The sequence below is a fragment of the Cyclopterus lumpus genome, chromosome 5, assembly GCF_009769545.1.
Source record: "Cyclopterus lumpus isolate fCycLum1 chromosome 5, fCycLum1.pri, whole genome shotgun sequence".
Lineage (NCBI taxonomy): Eukaryota > Metazoa > Chordata > Actinopteri > Perciformes > Cyclopteridae > Cyclopterus > Cyclopterus lumpus.
Window position 1 is genome coordinate 16,314,238 of NC_046970.1, and position 16,832 is coordinate 16,331,069.

The 16,832-nt window shown below is 42.2% G+C and overlaps 1 protein-coding gene across 1 annotated transcript in view; it reads left to right on the plus strand.

Annotated features, from left to right (window-relative positions):
* The first annotated feature begins 1,352 nt into the window (after nucleotides 1-1,352).
* sema3fa (sema domain, immunoglobulin domain (Ig), short basic domain, secreted, (semaphorin) 3Fa) overlaps nucleotides 1,353-16,832 on the plus strand; it is a 49,991-nt gene continuing 34,511 nt past the window's right edge. Inside the window, exons 1-2 of the mRNA XM_034533683.1 lie at nucleotides 1,353-1,673; nucleotides 3,157-3,313. Of these exons, the coding sequence (XP_034389574.1) occupies nucleotides 3,199-3,313 (115 nt within the window). The 5' untranslated portion in view covers nucleotides 1,353-1,673; nucleotides 3,157-3,198. The remainder of the gene's footprint in view (nucleotides 1,674-3,156; nucleotides 3,314-16,832) is intronic.

Here is a 16,832-nt window from a genome sequence, read left to right on the forward strand (position 1 = left end):
GAGCCAGTGATCCTCTGTCAGGTCGTCGAGGTGTCAGAATAAATCTACCTTATCTCCATCTGGCCACTTTTCAACTGTTTCGTAAGTGAACGTGTGGCCATATTCCTGTTGTGCCAAACATGCAGAAGCTGTTTTGCATCAAATGTTTCTTCTCATCCAAAATGATTGTCGGCTTGGTTATTCTCTCTTCTCTTTTTGAGTCAAAATATAGTATTCATGTCTCCTTCAGAAAGCAAACCCTGTTCCACACTGTGAGACTGCCAACACCAGGAGATACGGAACAATTGTTTGGCTCAGACCTGGCATCTGAAAGCTTCTCAGCACAACTCAATGTTGGCATCAGCAGGCAAATAAAAATCCGTAGCTGGCAGTCACAGCCTGATCAAGTTGTGAAATGACCTCAGTACTATTTTTGATACTCCAGCTTCTTTCAAAAGAAGTGCAACTAAATGCAGTGCTTTAAACCTCATTGTTGCTAGTTTGGACACAGATTGCATGGCTGGGAATTTGTCTCAGCAAAATATTGCTTCTCTGAGGCAAAATAATGTCTACATCACATTATCACAAGTCCCCATGAGTCCTGTATGACAGCCAGCGTGTGCATTTCACATTGTGTATTCTGCAATAAAGTCATTATGGGGATATTTCAATTTAGCTTTCAAAGTCATTATGATTGTTGATTGAGATTCTACACATATGCCTTTGCTTATTTTTATCTTAATGTATTTTTATTTTGATCTTAATATGTTCTTTTGGTGACAATGACAATTGTGAATGGAAACAAAGGCTTTAGGTTTCATTTCAGTATTTCATTTCAACAGAATCAACTTCAGGGAAACAAATGACAAACTATAACTATCAGCGCTAAAGTAGCTTAAATGCAACTGTGCTCCAACACTTTATAGGATAAAAACTGAATATAAATATATGAGAGATGTGATATGATAATTAGTTACATCAGTGAGAAATGTATGACAATGCAAGCGCAAATATGTTTCTGAATGCTTTTAAAGTAATTAAAACTACATTTAAAAACAAACTCTTTCTTATTTTTCTTCTTCTAATGGAAAGGTATATGCTTTTATTGTAGTATAACGTTTAAAATACCCCCCCTTCCTATGTTAAAGGGAACATCTCCGCCAGCTGCCTAAGTGGGTTATAGTTTGTTCTTCGTCATTTGAAGTGAGTTTACCTCTGTAGCCCCTGTGGAGTGGAAGAGGATGCAGACTTGCTTTGTGCTACATTTTGGGGCGGGGCGGAGCGCAGGGATGCTAAGGTAGGTCCCCGCCCCCATGGGTGTGTCCACTGTGGGGAGACCTCAGCCTATCCACCTGCAGAAGCAGCTTTCCTGCACTCCACACTTGAGCGCCGCTGCGCGTGCTAGACGCTCCTCTCTGCCGCCCTTCTCCGGGAACTCTTTGTTTCGAACCTCCTTCAGTGGAAAATACTGAATGTGTTGATACGATTTAGAGATCACTTCAAGTTAAGGCGGCTGCGTCTAGTTAATTTAAATCCAAGCTTTGTTCGGCTCTGGGGATAATCGTGCAGGATCTGCGGCGGATAGAGTCATACACTCACTCCTGCGTGCGGACAGAGGAGCTCAAAGGATCTGGAGTGGATGGTTTTAAATGTTGACCAGCTTTAACACAATATTCACTGGACGGAACTAGAAGGTATGTCATAATGCAAGTGATGTTTTGATACAAGTCCGATTCATTGTCTGTATTGAGGCAGATGTCCTTATAAAACAGTAGGAAGCCAGGAGTCCAAAAGAATGATGCATGCTTCATGTGCAAAATGTTGGCTGTAATATTTAAAATATATCTTAAATGTTCTGTCAAAATGTCTTATATTTTATGTCTGAATATTGAGAACAGTTTATTTTAAACAACAGACTTCAGTTGACCTATGTTTATGTGTTTGGCGGATCTTCTCTGGCGCGTGGGAGGTAGTTTTTAAATGATCTCAATCCTCTAAAATACACATTTCAAATACTTCAAATAATAGGTGTGCGTGTTTGGTGGACAACGTGCATGAAGCTCTGAAAGTTTTTGGCTGCACGTGATGCTGTATCTTCACAATCTGCTTCATGCTCAGTGATCGAATGTAGTCTAACTAGCACTCAACCTGACTTTTCACTATCTCAAATCCTCTCATAAATGGCACGTGGTTCGTGTCCATGTCCTCATAACTCAAAGCCCAGTCACGCTTTATTTTGGTTAACGGTCGGTCTGCTTTTGAAGTTGTGCCTTCGGGGGCTCAATGTGGAACTTGATCTTAAATCCTGACTGTCAGATTGACCTCAGACTTAAATCCACGTTTACGAGATGCGCGGATAATTGCATGGACAAAACACCTCGCGCTAAACTAGTTTATGTTCTCCAAACGCACGCGGTCAATTCATTGTACACGCTTCTTTTTTTTTTGGTGTTCTACAGTTGTGCCACCTCATCCGCACGCGGATAACGTCTTAAAATCCTTTTTATGAAGATATTATTAACTTCAGCTCCCTTTGTGGCTAATCTACCCGCATGTGCCGCGCACCAGGCTTAACGATGCGTCTGCGTGGTGAAATGCACTTCTTTGTATGTAATAGTGATATTATTTATTGACCAGGTATTTGTCTGCTTTCACAAACACGTTTTGTGTCCATGTGAAAAGTGAGTAGGGAGGTGCACGCAGCTCCTCCTTCTCCAGCTGGAAGGAGACTCCGTTCATCCATTGTGTTTGCTCTTCCAGCACACAGAAGCACACACACAAGAATAACAGCAGAGAAGCATTATTACAATGAGAGATTCATCATAAAACCTAATCATAGGGAACCAATGCTGAACCAGCAGAGTTTCTTTCCAGACTCCTACAACTGTCCGGTGTTATTGTAGAGGTTAAGTTACTTGGTCTATGGCACACCCTAATATAATTAAGATGTTAAGCCTGTATACCATCATTTACAGTACAAGCATGGCACCTATAAAAGGTTACATAACAGATCCCGGTTTTAGCTTTGTGTGTCTGTCCCTGCCTGATGATGTGTGTTGTTGGTGTATGACTTCAGTACCAAAAAGCTTTATTAAGACGACACAATGTAGCTAAGTGGCTGAAATTGGTTGCTGCTGTTGGCTTATTGACCGATGCTCATCGCCGTCTGTCCCTTAGCTCCTGGACTCTTCTTCTGCTCTGTTAACAAACAGAGGGACGATGTTGTGGGACAAACTGTGCTGGCTACTGGCCCTGCTGGCCTTATCGTCCGGGGCAGCGCTGCTCGCCTCCAACGAGCCCCTCTCCGCTCCCAGGGTCTTCCTGTCCTTCAAAGGTAAGGCCCTCCCAATACTTGCTACATCTGTGTTCTGTGCTTCCCTACACAGAGATGTAGATTTAATCACCAGAGTGATGGTTGTTTCTGTCATCAGCCTTTTAGTTCTTGGTCTTGTTGTGGGTAAACTATTGGCACTAGCTGAATTCAGAGCTTGGCAAGCCATGTCATTAATTCCTTTACTGCCTCACAGAGAGTTTGATTGTATGTCGTGAGGAGAAGGATGAGGGGATGTGCTGCTGATTGTCCTGATTATTCAGAACCAGAGAATATGTCTTCATTTAATCGCCTGGCTGCCATTAGTTCCTCAAACAGGCCTTTGTGCGACCTCGGCTCCCTTCTGAAATCAAGTCTGATTTAACACTTGGCTGGGCACACACACTCAGGGCAGATCCAGCATGTTATGAATGTTTACCAGTGCCACATGAGGCCCTGTGTGTGTGTGTGTGTGTGTGTGTGTGTTCGTGTGTGTGTGTGTGTGTGTGTGTGTGTGTGTGTGTGTGTGTGTGTGTGTGTGTGTGTGTGTGTGTGTGTGTGTGTGTGTGTGTGTGTGTGTGTGTGTGTGTGTGTGTGTGTGTGTGTGTGTGTGTGTGTGTGTGTGTGTGTGTGTGTGTGTGTGTGTGTGTGTGTGTGTGTGTGTGTGTGTGTGTGTGTGTGTGTGTGTGTGTGTGTGTGTGTGTGTGTGTGTGTGTGTGTGTGTGTGTGTGTGTGTGTGTGTGTGTGTGTGTGTGTGTGTGTGTGTGTGTGTGTGTGTGTGTGTGTGTGTGTGTGTGTGTGTGTGTGTGTGTGTGTGTGTGTGTGTGTGTGTGTGTGTGTGTGTGTGTGTGTGTGTGTTGAACTGTCCTGTTAAAATAGGTCTCAGTGGTGCGGTCTCCGGTGTTTTGTCATTCCAGCGTCGGTGTAGCCATCGTGTCCACTGTGTCGTTGGAAAGCTCTTGAGGTTTTACAGTAGGCCCACCTCTGAAGTAGATTTTAATAAGGATCCGTCACGAGGTCGCCAAACTGAAGATATCAACTCTGTGTTGAGTTTTAACATAGAAACACTGAATGGGAGCTGCTAATCATGGCATTGAAATCGTATATGTAAAATGTTTTTTTGTTTTTTTTCATGGCATCTACAATCTGTCATGTGTCTCTAGTCATATCTAATCAACACTGGAATAGCAGAAATAACTAACTAGCTTGCATTTGTTTGTTGTGACTTCATGTCATGGTCTTTTGCTAAGCTCTCTTGATCCGGTACATGCTTACCTATTAGTTTTCTTTCTCACCATCTTCTTCTCTCATCAAGATGGATTTCACCCTCCACTGGTCTCACATATACTTGGTAGAAGAGAGTTAATTTATTTTCTGCTTATTTTAATCGAGTTCCTTTTGGTTTTTAATTAGTTTTAGAGGTTACTTTATGCCTCACAGAGCAACTTCAGATAGCTGGAGAATAGAAATACACCTGAGGCTGTGCATTCCCTAATTGTATTGGTTTTGCACCGTACTGCTGGGAATAGCTGCGTAATGTGCTTTTATTAATTTTTTATGTGCAAGTGTACTTAACCAAATACTTGGCTTTAGTTTGTGTGATAACAGTCTAGTGCTGTCACACAGGTTTGCTGTAATAAGGGCCTTCTAATAACATATTCAAAGTACATTTTTAATAAGCATTACAATTTTGATAATAAAACGGATCGAGTAGACGAGCTACAAATGTAGTCTGCCAACTGTAACAGCTAAACGAGTATTTAGTTTCTTTAATTGCGTAGTTTGCTTCTGTCTGTGACCCAGCCTCACATATTTATGGTTATACAGTATCACTTTCATCTGATTATTTGCATTTTATGAAGCTCTTAGACAAGATGTTACTGCTTTTGGATGAAATTCAAAGCTTGTCTTTGCTTTTCAATTATTTGCCCTATATCAAAGAAACAGACAAGGGATTATATGCATGTAGATACACACATTTTCCCCAAGAGAAAAATATAATATCTCCTATGGCAAATACAGTATTATAACTGCATTTTAGTGTGATCATCTGCTATAAACCTTTACCGTAAATTTCCATTCTGCCATTTATGAATCACTACTTTCCATCTGTTTATTTTATACCGTTTGTACAGTTTTTCTGGAACTCTTCATAACTGAAAGCTAAATGATGTTCATGCATAAAAGCCTGAACAAATCAGATGATATGTAACATCACAGTGACACAGGAGGTGAAGAGGGAAATCCTGCACTTTGGTATTTGAATTATTACTTGAACCAGTAGTTATTTTCTATTTTGTACATAGTTGTATTAATATGAATTGTTCAATCATTTGCCCTTATTCAAAAAATAAGATGGAATATACTATAATGTGTTTTGCACTGTAGTTTTCATTGTTATTGTTTGTTAATTATTATTCAACATTTTAATTCCTTGTCTGCAGGATTCTCAAATAAAAAAACAAAAAAGCAACCCAGTAAGTACATTTTCACCACCAGAATACTTAAAACTAAACAACCATAAGCCACCTAAGTAGATACTTGTGTCTTGAGGTTCCTAAATTAGCTACTGAGTGTGTTTGTGATAAGGACGGAGTGAGCAAACAGGCTGAAACCAAAGGAATGTCCATTCAAACCTTGTAGGGATAGATCATCAACCCAGGCTTCAAAAGAGACACGCACACACACACACACACACACACACACACACACACACACACACACACACACACACACACACACACACACACACACACACACACACACGGAAATAAATTACTTTTTAAAATAATATAGCTATTAGATATATAGATCATATTCCATAAACAACCAGTCACCGTTATGTAGGTGTATTCTTCTTTCTCATAAAAGACTGAACGAGGCTGGCTTAGATCAGCTGCTGAGAGCGCCTATATTTACTTTAAAACAAGGTCTATAATCACGTGCTATTTTAGTGCGTGGGGCTCTGCGAGGTTGTGACCCTTCAAACAGAAGCCAGTCACACCCGAGGTTAACTGCCCTCAAACGGTGGGAGAATGGCACCATATTAACAAGTAATAGCTTGTTGCGCTAATCCTCTGGCCCATTTGAAAGTGTTTAACTTTGTTTTTCTCCGGCCTCTTTAGTCCTCAGTGGAACACCTGGGTATAAAGTTAGCTCTGGGAAGAAAGCCAGACAAAGCCAGGCAGTCCCGTGATTCTCAGGGACGATCTTAAGGTTACTCCAGCCTCTGCACTTTCCTCCACGCTCTTTGTTTCCCACGCAATGCGTCAATGATTGTCACGCCGGAACAAAGACTTCACTATCGGCTCATCTCTCCTGACAGTTTTCAGGGTTAACATCAGGAATGGCAAAATGCCCTCCACCAAGTAGGAGCTGCTACTGAGTTTGAACTTGACTGCTTGTTCTCTCCAACAATAGACCTAAGCTTCCACAGATTATGTTCTATAGGCAGATTTATGTGTGTATATATATATATATATATATATATATATATATATATATAGTGCACGAGAGAGGCCCTTTGTCTTCCTAAAGAACTATGAGTGTGGAGTTCCTCCATGTAGGTGGTCCTGTACTGTGGATGGCCTTTTGACTCCTCAGCTGGAATACAAAATATTTGTATTCATAATTTTCCTTGTCGTGCCCTGAGATATTACACCTCTCCAGACTTTAAGAGGTATACCAAAGTGTATCTCCTTGCACCTCACCCAGCCTCCTCACTTCTTATAGACGGTATATATTATTGGAGACGGAGCAAAGTGCCTCAGCCGAGCCTTGCCGCAATCAATGAGCTGCTGAAAGCTTATCCTGCTAGCACATGACCTCTGGCGACCCTGGATGGATCTTTAGTCTGGCCAGTGAAGTCCTGAGTGACAAGGTGCTCACCTGCAACAATCCCACAGATTTACAACAATACAATAAAAGCATTTTTTACAATTTAGACCCGTATCCCTGAGCTGCTTGGATTGTCTTCATCTGAACCAGCTACTGTGATATGCTAATTATCATGAATCATCATAAATTGCTTGTTCTCATAACCCAGACACAAACACTCCTGCTGTTCAGCAACAAAAATTGTGTCATTAATAAGCCATATTATCAGACCACGGTAAACATTACAGTGCATTATATGACATGCATCATCAGATATGTTAAACATAATGAGACATGCATTGCATGGTGAAACTTACTTTGCACTATTGAATCGTTAAATTATGGGTAATACACAATGATAATTAATAAGCAAATACAGTGTGAGATGCTTATGCTATTATGTTGCCTGATGGACATTCATATGCAGTATAGAGGTGGTCAACATGCCCAAACGTTGACATATTGACATGTTCTTTGTAAATGGACATACTGTGATCAGGAAGATGCAATGGGGCTATGGAAGAAAAGTAATGTAACAAATTAAAGCTTTGGGAAATAAAATTTCAAAAAACATTTATTCCAAACAAAATTATAAGTGTGCGTTTATGTTTGAGAAACAAGCCGAAAACCAGCAGCAAAATGGGTGTGTTTTTTCCACAAAAGCAAATAAGCTTTTTGCACTGGCTAAAGTCCATTGTGCACATACGGTGTTATCTAATTCAAATCCTCTGCGCCCCTCTACCTACCAGCTGTCCTTGTTTACTCCTTTCCCAGCAGATAATCATCATAGGTACATCAGTGTAGCACGTTTGTCACACCCTTTTACTGTCTCTCTCCTACATGTGCCATCCATAATGTGAAATTATGGATGGCGGAATGTTTTTTCCTAAATGTCTTTTGGTCACGTTGCCGCTCATTCGTACATGCAGTACTTAGATTCAGTTTGTGCTCTTGCCACGCATCACACACGCAACATTCTACCTGTTGGAAAACTAGTCCAAAGCTGCTTCCCTTCCCTATTATCTCCATTAGAGAATGTCAGGTCACTGCAAAAAATGTTTCCACAGAGTAATGTGTGGTGGCTGTGGCACGCAAGCCCGCAGCAATTATTACAATACTTTTGTACGTTCTCTCCAGAGATGATGCTGCTGATGGAAGAGGGGAGGGGGTGGGCAACCTCTACTCTGCAGGATGCATGCTGTCAAACTATGATTATTCAGGAGAGAAAAACAGAAGGCGACAGCTCCAGTGCTAAATATAGTGTCCTTCCTGTCTGTTTCTTTCTCTTTTTATCTCCCTCTGCCTCATCGTCCTACTCCTCTACCTTCACTCTACACTCACACCTACTCTATTTGCTTGTTGATAAGAGGTTGGCAGTGTGAGGTGAGGGACGAGAGCACCCGGTTTGCCGCCACAGCAGCTGATTTAGTACACTCAAAAGGGGAGAGGGGGGGTCTATAAAGTGCCCAGTTTTTCCTTGAGAGTAGGGCACACCGGTGAGGGGGCAAGGGAATTATAAGGGAGGTGTGGGTGGATACATGCACAGAAAGGTTTTGCCTCTGCAAACGTGCAGTAAGTGCAGTGCTCACCTAAATCAGGCTTGAAAGGAAATAATGTCTCCATTCACTGTGTAGGCCTTTTCTCTCAGTAAATTGCTGTTTCCCCACTCCTTAATGGTGTTGCAGAGCGACATGCACATACAAATCGTTGCTCCCAGTGAAAAGCTCGAGATCGAAATGACTTTTCTGCGATTTGAATATTACTTCTGAGCTGGCAAGCAGAGCCCATGCCTAAGCACTTGTTAATGCTGGAATCTCCCCTTGTGGTGAAAGGAATGCATTACATCTAAATGAAACTACTCATTCAGCCTCTTCAGAATAAACCTTTCTTCCACTGTGGGAGGTGTCTTAATGACTTGATATTGGTTTTTATCACCATGTGCTTCCTTTTATCACAACTCAAGTGACCATGATATACATAGAAGCGGCAGAAGCTTCTTGATTATGATTTTGTTTTAGTTTTTCTTTAGCACTGTAAGCATTCCCATATTGTTTTCTTCTTTTACCCACAATGTTCTTCAACTAGAAGCACAGAAGTCTTGATAATATGCCAACACTACAGTTTATCATATGTTTGAATTATTTCAACGTTGTTTCTAAGAACTAACGTTTCTTTCTTTGGTTTGATCTGGAGAATTAAGCCCGTTGCCATAGTTGCTGATTACATCTAAAATTGAGGCAGAATCAGAAACTAACCTGATCTAAACTGCTGCATGTTTTATCTATTATCTATTATCAACTATTATCATTAGCTTCTGCTTGCTGTTGGTGTTGTGTGCCCAAATTATGAAATGTTTAATTTTTAAAAGATCAGGACTTTTACTTTTATAACATTCTTTGTTAGTAGTTTTTTTTGTCAGATCATCTGTGTACATGATAAGTTACTTACGGGAGATGCTTTGGCAGGCTAAAGAAAATAGCCCTCCCAATCCCTGTCTGCTGTCTAAAGGGGGGCAACGCTCAGCAGGGTGTGACAAACACTATGGCGTGTGATAGACAGTGCATTCTGGTGTGTTTTTGTGTCTCTTCGTTGCAGCCATTTTCTAAGATCGAAATGTGTCAGACAGTATAAAAATAGACTTGAGCCACAGTGGTACATCAGACAGATGTCATTTCTTTCTCATGTTGGAGAAACGTGATTGGCTTGTGCAGTTAAAGTGGTTTTGTGAAGTCTGTGCGACTGTTTTCTGTCAGGCTTGTAACACAGCCCGTAACTGTTGAGGTGTGATTTTAATCATTATTAGAGGCAGATTATTATGCATGCTGTGATCAACCTCAGGAGGCCGGGGGGAGGACAAACGACGTGATGACAGTTGTGGTTAGAGACAGAATTAGAGAGCGAGTAATGGCTTTAAGAGGTGGTTCTCTGCATATTCAAAGTGAGGGGAAAGCGATAGAATCTTTTTATTATTCATGTCAAGTCCATATGGTTATGTCTGCAATGTTTGTGTGTATGCGTGTGCTCACGCGCTTGCAGATCTTCTGTAAAGCGCTACATATGACACACGCTTTGCTTTGGTTGCCATGGCAGGGTCTACCTGTCACTCCTCACAAACCCGAATCGGGTTCAAATGATTCACTCCATCGAGGAGATGCGGGACGTAATCACAGCATTGTGCTTATTTCCCCTGATGTCTGCTGTCTCTTCTTCTCTCAGGAAATCCTGAAGTAAAGCAGCGTGGAGGCTTCCAGGCCGAGTTAAGAAACACTACTAAATCAATTTGCTAAAACAATAGACCGTTATAAAGCTGCGGTGCACTCTTGTGAAAGTGTTGGGGAGGGTTTGAGACTTAAATGAGCGAATAAGTGGTGTTGAGGCTTCGCCCGACTGGACATGCTCTCCAGATGTAGCCTGAAATTAAGGAGACGGCAGGTCAAGGTCACCTCTCCACTTATTACTCAGACAGCTATCAATTATTATCATTTGTCTGTCAGCGTTGGATCCTGTTAATGCAGTGTCATTGACCTTGTTCATATGGTGGCGATTGTGAACACTTGGGTGGTGTGTGTGCGCGTGCGTGTGCGTGTGCGTGCATGTGTGTGTGTGTGCGTTGCAAAGCTACTTTGGTGTTGGCTTGAATCTAATATCTGGTCCAAGGTAATAAGTAGAATCAATGGTCATTTATTTCCATATTACGATATTGGTAGACAGAGAATATAATTGTTTACATATTATTTGCCCTGTCGCCATGAAGAAATGGTGGCATTGTACATTTCTGCAAACAATGGGCATGTTGAATGTTTAGGTTCTTGCATTCGGAGTGACGCATCAATTGTCGGTGACTGCCAAACTGGGTTCTGTCAAATGCAAGTACAAATACTGAATCTCTGATTGTAACTCTTTTAAATATAAAATAACTATTGTTAATTGTGTGGATGACGGTCATTTAGAATTTTCCAGATTTATTCATAAAGACTTCAAGTTACATTAGGTCAGCAGTTCTGAAACAATGTTTTTGGGAAGGCGATTGGATTGTTTCTCAAAGTGGTTTATCAAGTAAAAATGAATTGATGTTTATATCTTTACAAATTAAATACCACTTGGTTGTGAAATGATCAGACAAAACAAGCTGTTTTAGGCGTGTCTGACGTTACATCAGAGCAGACCGGCTGGAGGAGAGCTATTGTGGAGCTATTGTTGGTATCACCTGTCTAAGGGGGGGGTTTTGGCGGCCCCATCACATTAATGTTATCTGAATTGGACATGAGTTACTTGTTATCCTCCCTATAGACATGGACTGACATGTTGAACTCAATGAGCTTGTCTTGTTCCAACTCAGACATCATCCAGGAGGAAAGGAGAAAGGGAAGGAGACGGGGAGACAGTGAGACTCAGATAAGCAGTGCAAGAGTCAAAGTGAGGACTGTCAGGAAGATGGGGTGAGTGGAGGGAAATGTGAAAGGAGCAATAGAGCGGCGTCAGACGGTGCTCTCTGAGAGTGCTAATGGACTACAGGGCATCAGTGTCAGGTTTGCTATCTCAGCCAGAGTGTGGATAGATGGAAGTATTTGAGAAGGGGGAGAGGTGTATGTGTGTGGGTGCACAAAGGCTTACTCAGAACAAATTGTGTGTCTGCTTCCCATTAGCGGTGTATGAGTGTCGGTGGAGATGGTTCACCTCAGCTGGTGCCTGTTCAGCTCCATGCCAAAGCCCCGGCAATAACCTCGCACCGCAAGGTTTGATTTTGGAGTCAATGAAAAGTGCTGACTTTACTCACACTCACATGTTGTCATACAGTTTGTCTCGGCACCTCGGAATATTTGGACAAGCCCAAAGTGCGTTCTGAACCATACACCTATTCATAAACGATACAAAATTATGTCAAGCCAAAGATACAAATATTTCTTTTTGCAGAGTGTTTATACAATCAAAGTGCTGTAGCAGACTCTGTGCCAGTTTGGCAACGTTTTATGGGAAATGCTTCCTTTCTTAAATTAAAAGTCAAAGTAGTTTTTTAGGTAGAAGCTGGGCAACCTCAAACTTAATTTCAGGTGTGGGAGATTGAGACTCATAGTTCATCAAGCCGCTCTGTGTGAACAGTATATGTTGGATGAAGACCAAGGAGCTGTCTATGTGATTATGGGAGAAATTAGGCCTGTGGTTGAGCCTGACCATGATCCTGTGGGAGGGTAGTGGTGTCTCACTATTGGATTTAAGAAGCCAGAACATTCCTCTTCCTCCTCCTGCTCCTGTCAGAGCTGTATTTCATCTTTAGCCCTCTCCGGCTTTCGTACGCTCTTCATACATTCTCTCTACAGGATGCATAATTGGTGAAAACTGAGTACGCAGTCAGATGCTAACATCATTACAAAGCCCACCTTGAATGGTCAAGATGTAAATGCTTGGTAAATAGCAAAGCCTCCCTTGTCAGATTGATCTCGTTTGAATCAGATTTGTATTCCCCACGTTCCATTAGCTGCTGTGGCTTTGGGAAAGTAATGCCTGAGTTTGAAGGTCAGACCTCTGAGTGAGTTCCCTCCAGTGTGGGCGGGAACCCCCCTCATCCAATGCCGTCCTGGAAGAACAAGAGAGCCAACAGCCAAGCGGAGGAGGAGGAAGGGCAGAATGTGGTGGAACATGAGGTTTCCAGCCCTTGTTTTCTGGGTTCATGCACTGATGGGCTTCCTGATAATGTGCTGATTGTGGAAGGGAGGAGATGGCCTTTCATCCCTGATCATTGTGGCGGTTGCATTGACGTGATGCCAAGATTCTCTTTTTCTGTGCCTGCCCCGTTCACGCCCCTTTGCCTCCACGCTTTGTTAATCAGCCCTGTTCTCAGGAACCTTCTCTAGGTGTCCCTAATGGTATGTTGGCAGTGCTGTCCATCGTATCTGTGCCACATGTGTGTCTGTGTGACTGCATACATATGTATGAATGAGAAATAGGAGCAAGGGCCTCCTATGTTGCTGTTGTTATTGTTGTTGTTGGTGTCGACGCCTCACTCATCCCTGTGAATGGACTGCTTGGTCTCAATAGAAGAGGGGCGTTTGTGTGGGCTGGGTCCATCATTCATTTACTTCATTCATGTCCCTGGCGAAGCGGAGGGGGAGTGGCACATTGGCACAGCTTTAACGCTCAAAGCATCCCGGTCCGTCCTCTTCCTCCCTCTGCTCACTCTCTCTTTATGTCTCAACATTCTCGTCTCTCACTTTTCCTCCGCTTGGCACAAATGCTGAAACAGTCATCACTCAAAGCTCGGCTGTGATCCGGGGCTTTCATGTTCTGTAGGATTTCATGTTAGATGAATTGATGTGCTCCTCTGGACCATGTGCTCCGCTGCACTACAATGATGGAAGACCATAGACCGCCACGCAGTGAGCTTATAGGAAGCGGCACCTCCTGGCACATTTTTACTCCACGGCTGACGGATCGAGTTTTAATGTGGTCGACTCGTCTGAGAATCACAGAGGAAACAAAAAGTGTCTTTTGACATTGGGGAAGATCTCCCACCTAAATGATGCTTTGTTCAAGTTTAATCGCATTTAGAAAGTATAAAACACTTGGAATTCATTAGTCTGTGGCTTTTTATTGCACCAATGTCACACACATAAAGAACTGGTGCACAGCGTGAAATGTACCTTTTCACCACTGTGGCCAGATTACACTGTCCTATTAAACCATCTATGCATGATTAATTAGTCACAAGCCATTGTAATGCGTTTCAAGCTAATTGGACCCCAAGAACAGCAGAAACCACACCACACTGTTTGTTGGTATTTAACAGGATTGTTCTGCGTCACTAAAAGCCATATTATTTTTGTGGTAGCAAAGATATTATTATATCTGAAAGTGTGTGCAGTGACGTATGCTCAAGTTCTGCAGATGAGTTGTACTCTTACTTCTTGACCAACTGTCAATATATTCAAGCGTGCAGCATCACTGCACAGCTTTTCCAGGAGCATGAGGTGTGCAGTTCACTGGGTTTGGTGATACAGTTAAATACTCAACCTCTAAACATGTAAAGGCCTCAGCAACTATCGTCATGTCTGAAAGGGCCTCAATTTCTTGTTTAATAAACAAGGCACCAAGTAATTAAAACAGGGTAACGTTGTTGTAAAGGATATTTTCTTTAACTTTTGGGGAAACTAGGTGAGATGTCATCATCGTATTAGACCTATTTAATGCATCATGATTTGGATTGTCCTCGACACACTTTTGGTTTCACCGTAGTCCTGTAATCCAACTGGCATATTCAGTTAAAATAAAAGCCTTGTCGCCACATTTGTATTAATGTTTAATTGCGAGACGATCAACAGATAATTTCTCAGCACTCCCAACTCTTTCTTGTGGGACTGTTATAAAAGATTCACTGGCTCTTAAGATGATCATAAGCAGACGAATGCTGGAAAAGCTACAAGAGAAAATATGGCAAGCTGCAAACAAACAAGCCCCCAGGAGAAATAGAAACTTGTCTTCTGCTCAGATCTGATGAATGAAAAAACAGATAGCGAAGATGGAAGAAGGGAGTGTGAGAGAGAGCAGGAGAGGGCACTCAAAAAGGAACAATCTCTATCTCACTATTTCTGCTGTGGATCAGTCTGTTTGGTTGCCTTATCAGTGCAGAGCGGATGGCTAAGTGCTGATTTATGAGAAGGTATGACGGCGTAAGATAAGAGGGGTTTTAGCCTCCATGTGTCCGTGCAATCACCGGCCTCCTTCAACACCACATGTGAGGACGGATGGAAGGACTGTGACTAAGATTGCTTTCTGTCACGCATGTTGTCTCCTAACTGATGTTTTCTTCCTTTTTCTTTTATATCTCTTTCTCTCTCTCTCTCTCATTCTCCAATCAAAACGGGTACTTCCAGCTAATACACTCTTTTGTCAGAGCTATCTGAGCATCTTCCACCTGGATGTTTAGGTACAGAGGCGTTGCTTTTAGTAGTGCAGTGTAGTGTAATGTGAGCCTGAAGCAAATAGCTACAAATAGCTGGATCCTACTGTAAAGATGTGCTTACAAGACTCTGTCCTGTTGCCCCATGACTTTTTAACTGTTGGAAAAGTCATTTCAACAATTATCTATCTCCTATTGTGTGCATACTAAATCTCCCTGAGCCGAACTGCCAACAATAACGTGCCACAGAAATTACCATTTTAGATTTGCTGGTATTTGACTAGACTGAAATCTGAACACGGTGTCAGTCTTATTTGCCCATTTCATGCCTGGTGTGTAGAAATTGGCATGAAGAGTTTACAAGAACTAGATGCCTTGATGGGATTTTGTGTTGGGCAGACATGTCATATAGTTTTAGGATTTAATCCATATTTTACTATTTCTGCCTCTTCTTCAAAGCTTTTGCAATTTATGCCTCATTTGTCTGCAATACCTCATCATTCAACCCCACAATTACATTTGGGGAAACATATCCTTTATTAATATGAATTTCTTCTAACTAGTGCCATTCAAATATCCTTTCCCCACTGCCTCAAAGCAGCCACACTCTGCATACCGCCCCTTATGGTCACGGGTGAGAAGAAGGTCGCAGGGTCACGGGGTAGGATGTCCCACCTGTCCATCAAACATGAAAGCAGTCAAATCAACAGGCGCTGGTGTTTTAAATGGGAGGGGTGAGAGCGTCAGTCAGCGAAGGGAGTAAAAAGGCCATGGATTACACAGACAGACAGTAATCTATAGGTTTGTCGGCCTGTCAGTCAGCCTGACCTTGGGTAGCTTTGCTTTAATTGCAGGCTGGGATGAGAGAGTGGGGCCCGCCCGTAGCAGACAATTCACATTATCCATTTAAGTTGTAATGGCTGCCAACATGTTTCATCTTGAATGACATTTTTTTGCTTTCAAAGCACATTTTTAACCTATTGGAATGTAAATGGATGTTTTAGCCTGTAATTATTTTCTGTGAAGCCCACTCTAATGCAGGCCAGTCCTGCTGGGAAAGTCCATCACAGGCAACATTCCTCTGGTCACATTTTGAAGTCACTGTTTTAAACTCCAATGCTGATGGTGGTCGAAGCTGACTGCTGCCCTGTGAGATTACTCACTTCTGCACCTGTTTGCTGTTTTCTGCAACTGTGTGATGTACAGCTCCCAGCTCCGAAAAGCCCAGCCTTCACTTTGTCTAGTTATCACAAAGACCCTTCGACCGAGAAACAAGACAGATGGCATATGGTGATGAATTGCAAAAGTAAAAACAACCCATGAAATATGTTTCATCTTGCGAAAGCTCAAAGGCAATCCGAAAATAATTATATAATAATATTATCTTTTTACTGCAGTTATTACAGCTTGAATATGTTCCAAAATCAAACTATTTCCATAACAATGCTCTATAACGTTCTTTTCTGCCACCACTTCCCCCACTTCAGCCCTTTGCTCCAACTCCCTCCATTCCCTCTAACACCATCTCCCCTCATACAGCCACTCTCCCACTTAGAAAAGATGAATGCCCTTGACTGACAGTCATCATCCCCCACTTTGTTTTCTCCACTCGTCTGCCCCCATTTATGTCAAATAGACAGACAGACAGCAAATGGCAAGTTAACATGGACTCTGTCTCACAGCACCCAGGCAGCTTATTCTCACCAGTTGGTCTTCCTTCTCTCTTTTCGTCCTGCAGCTCTCACCAAACTTTCCTGCTGTGTTTGATTGAAT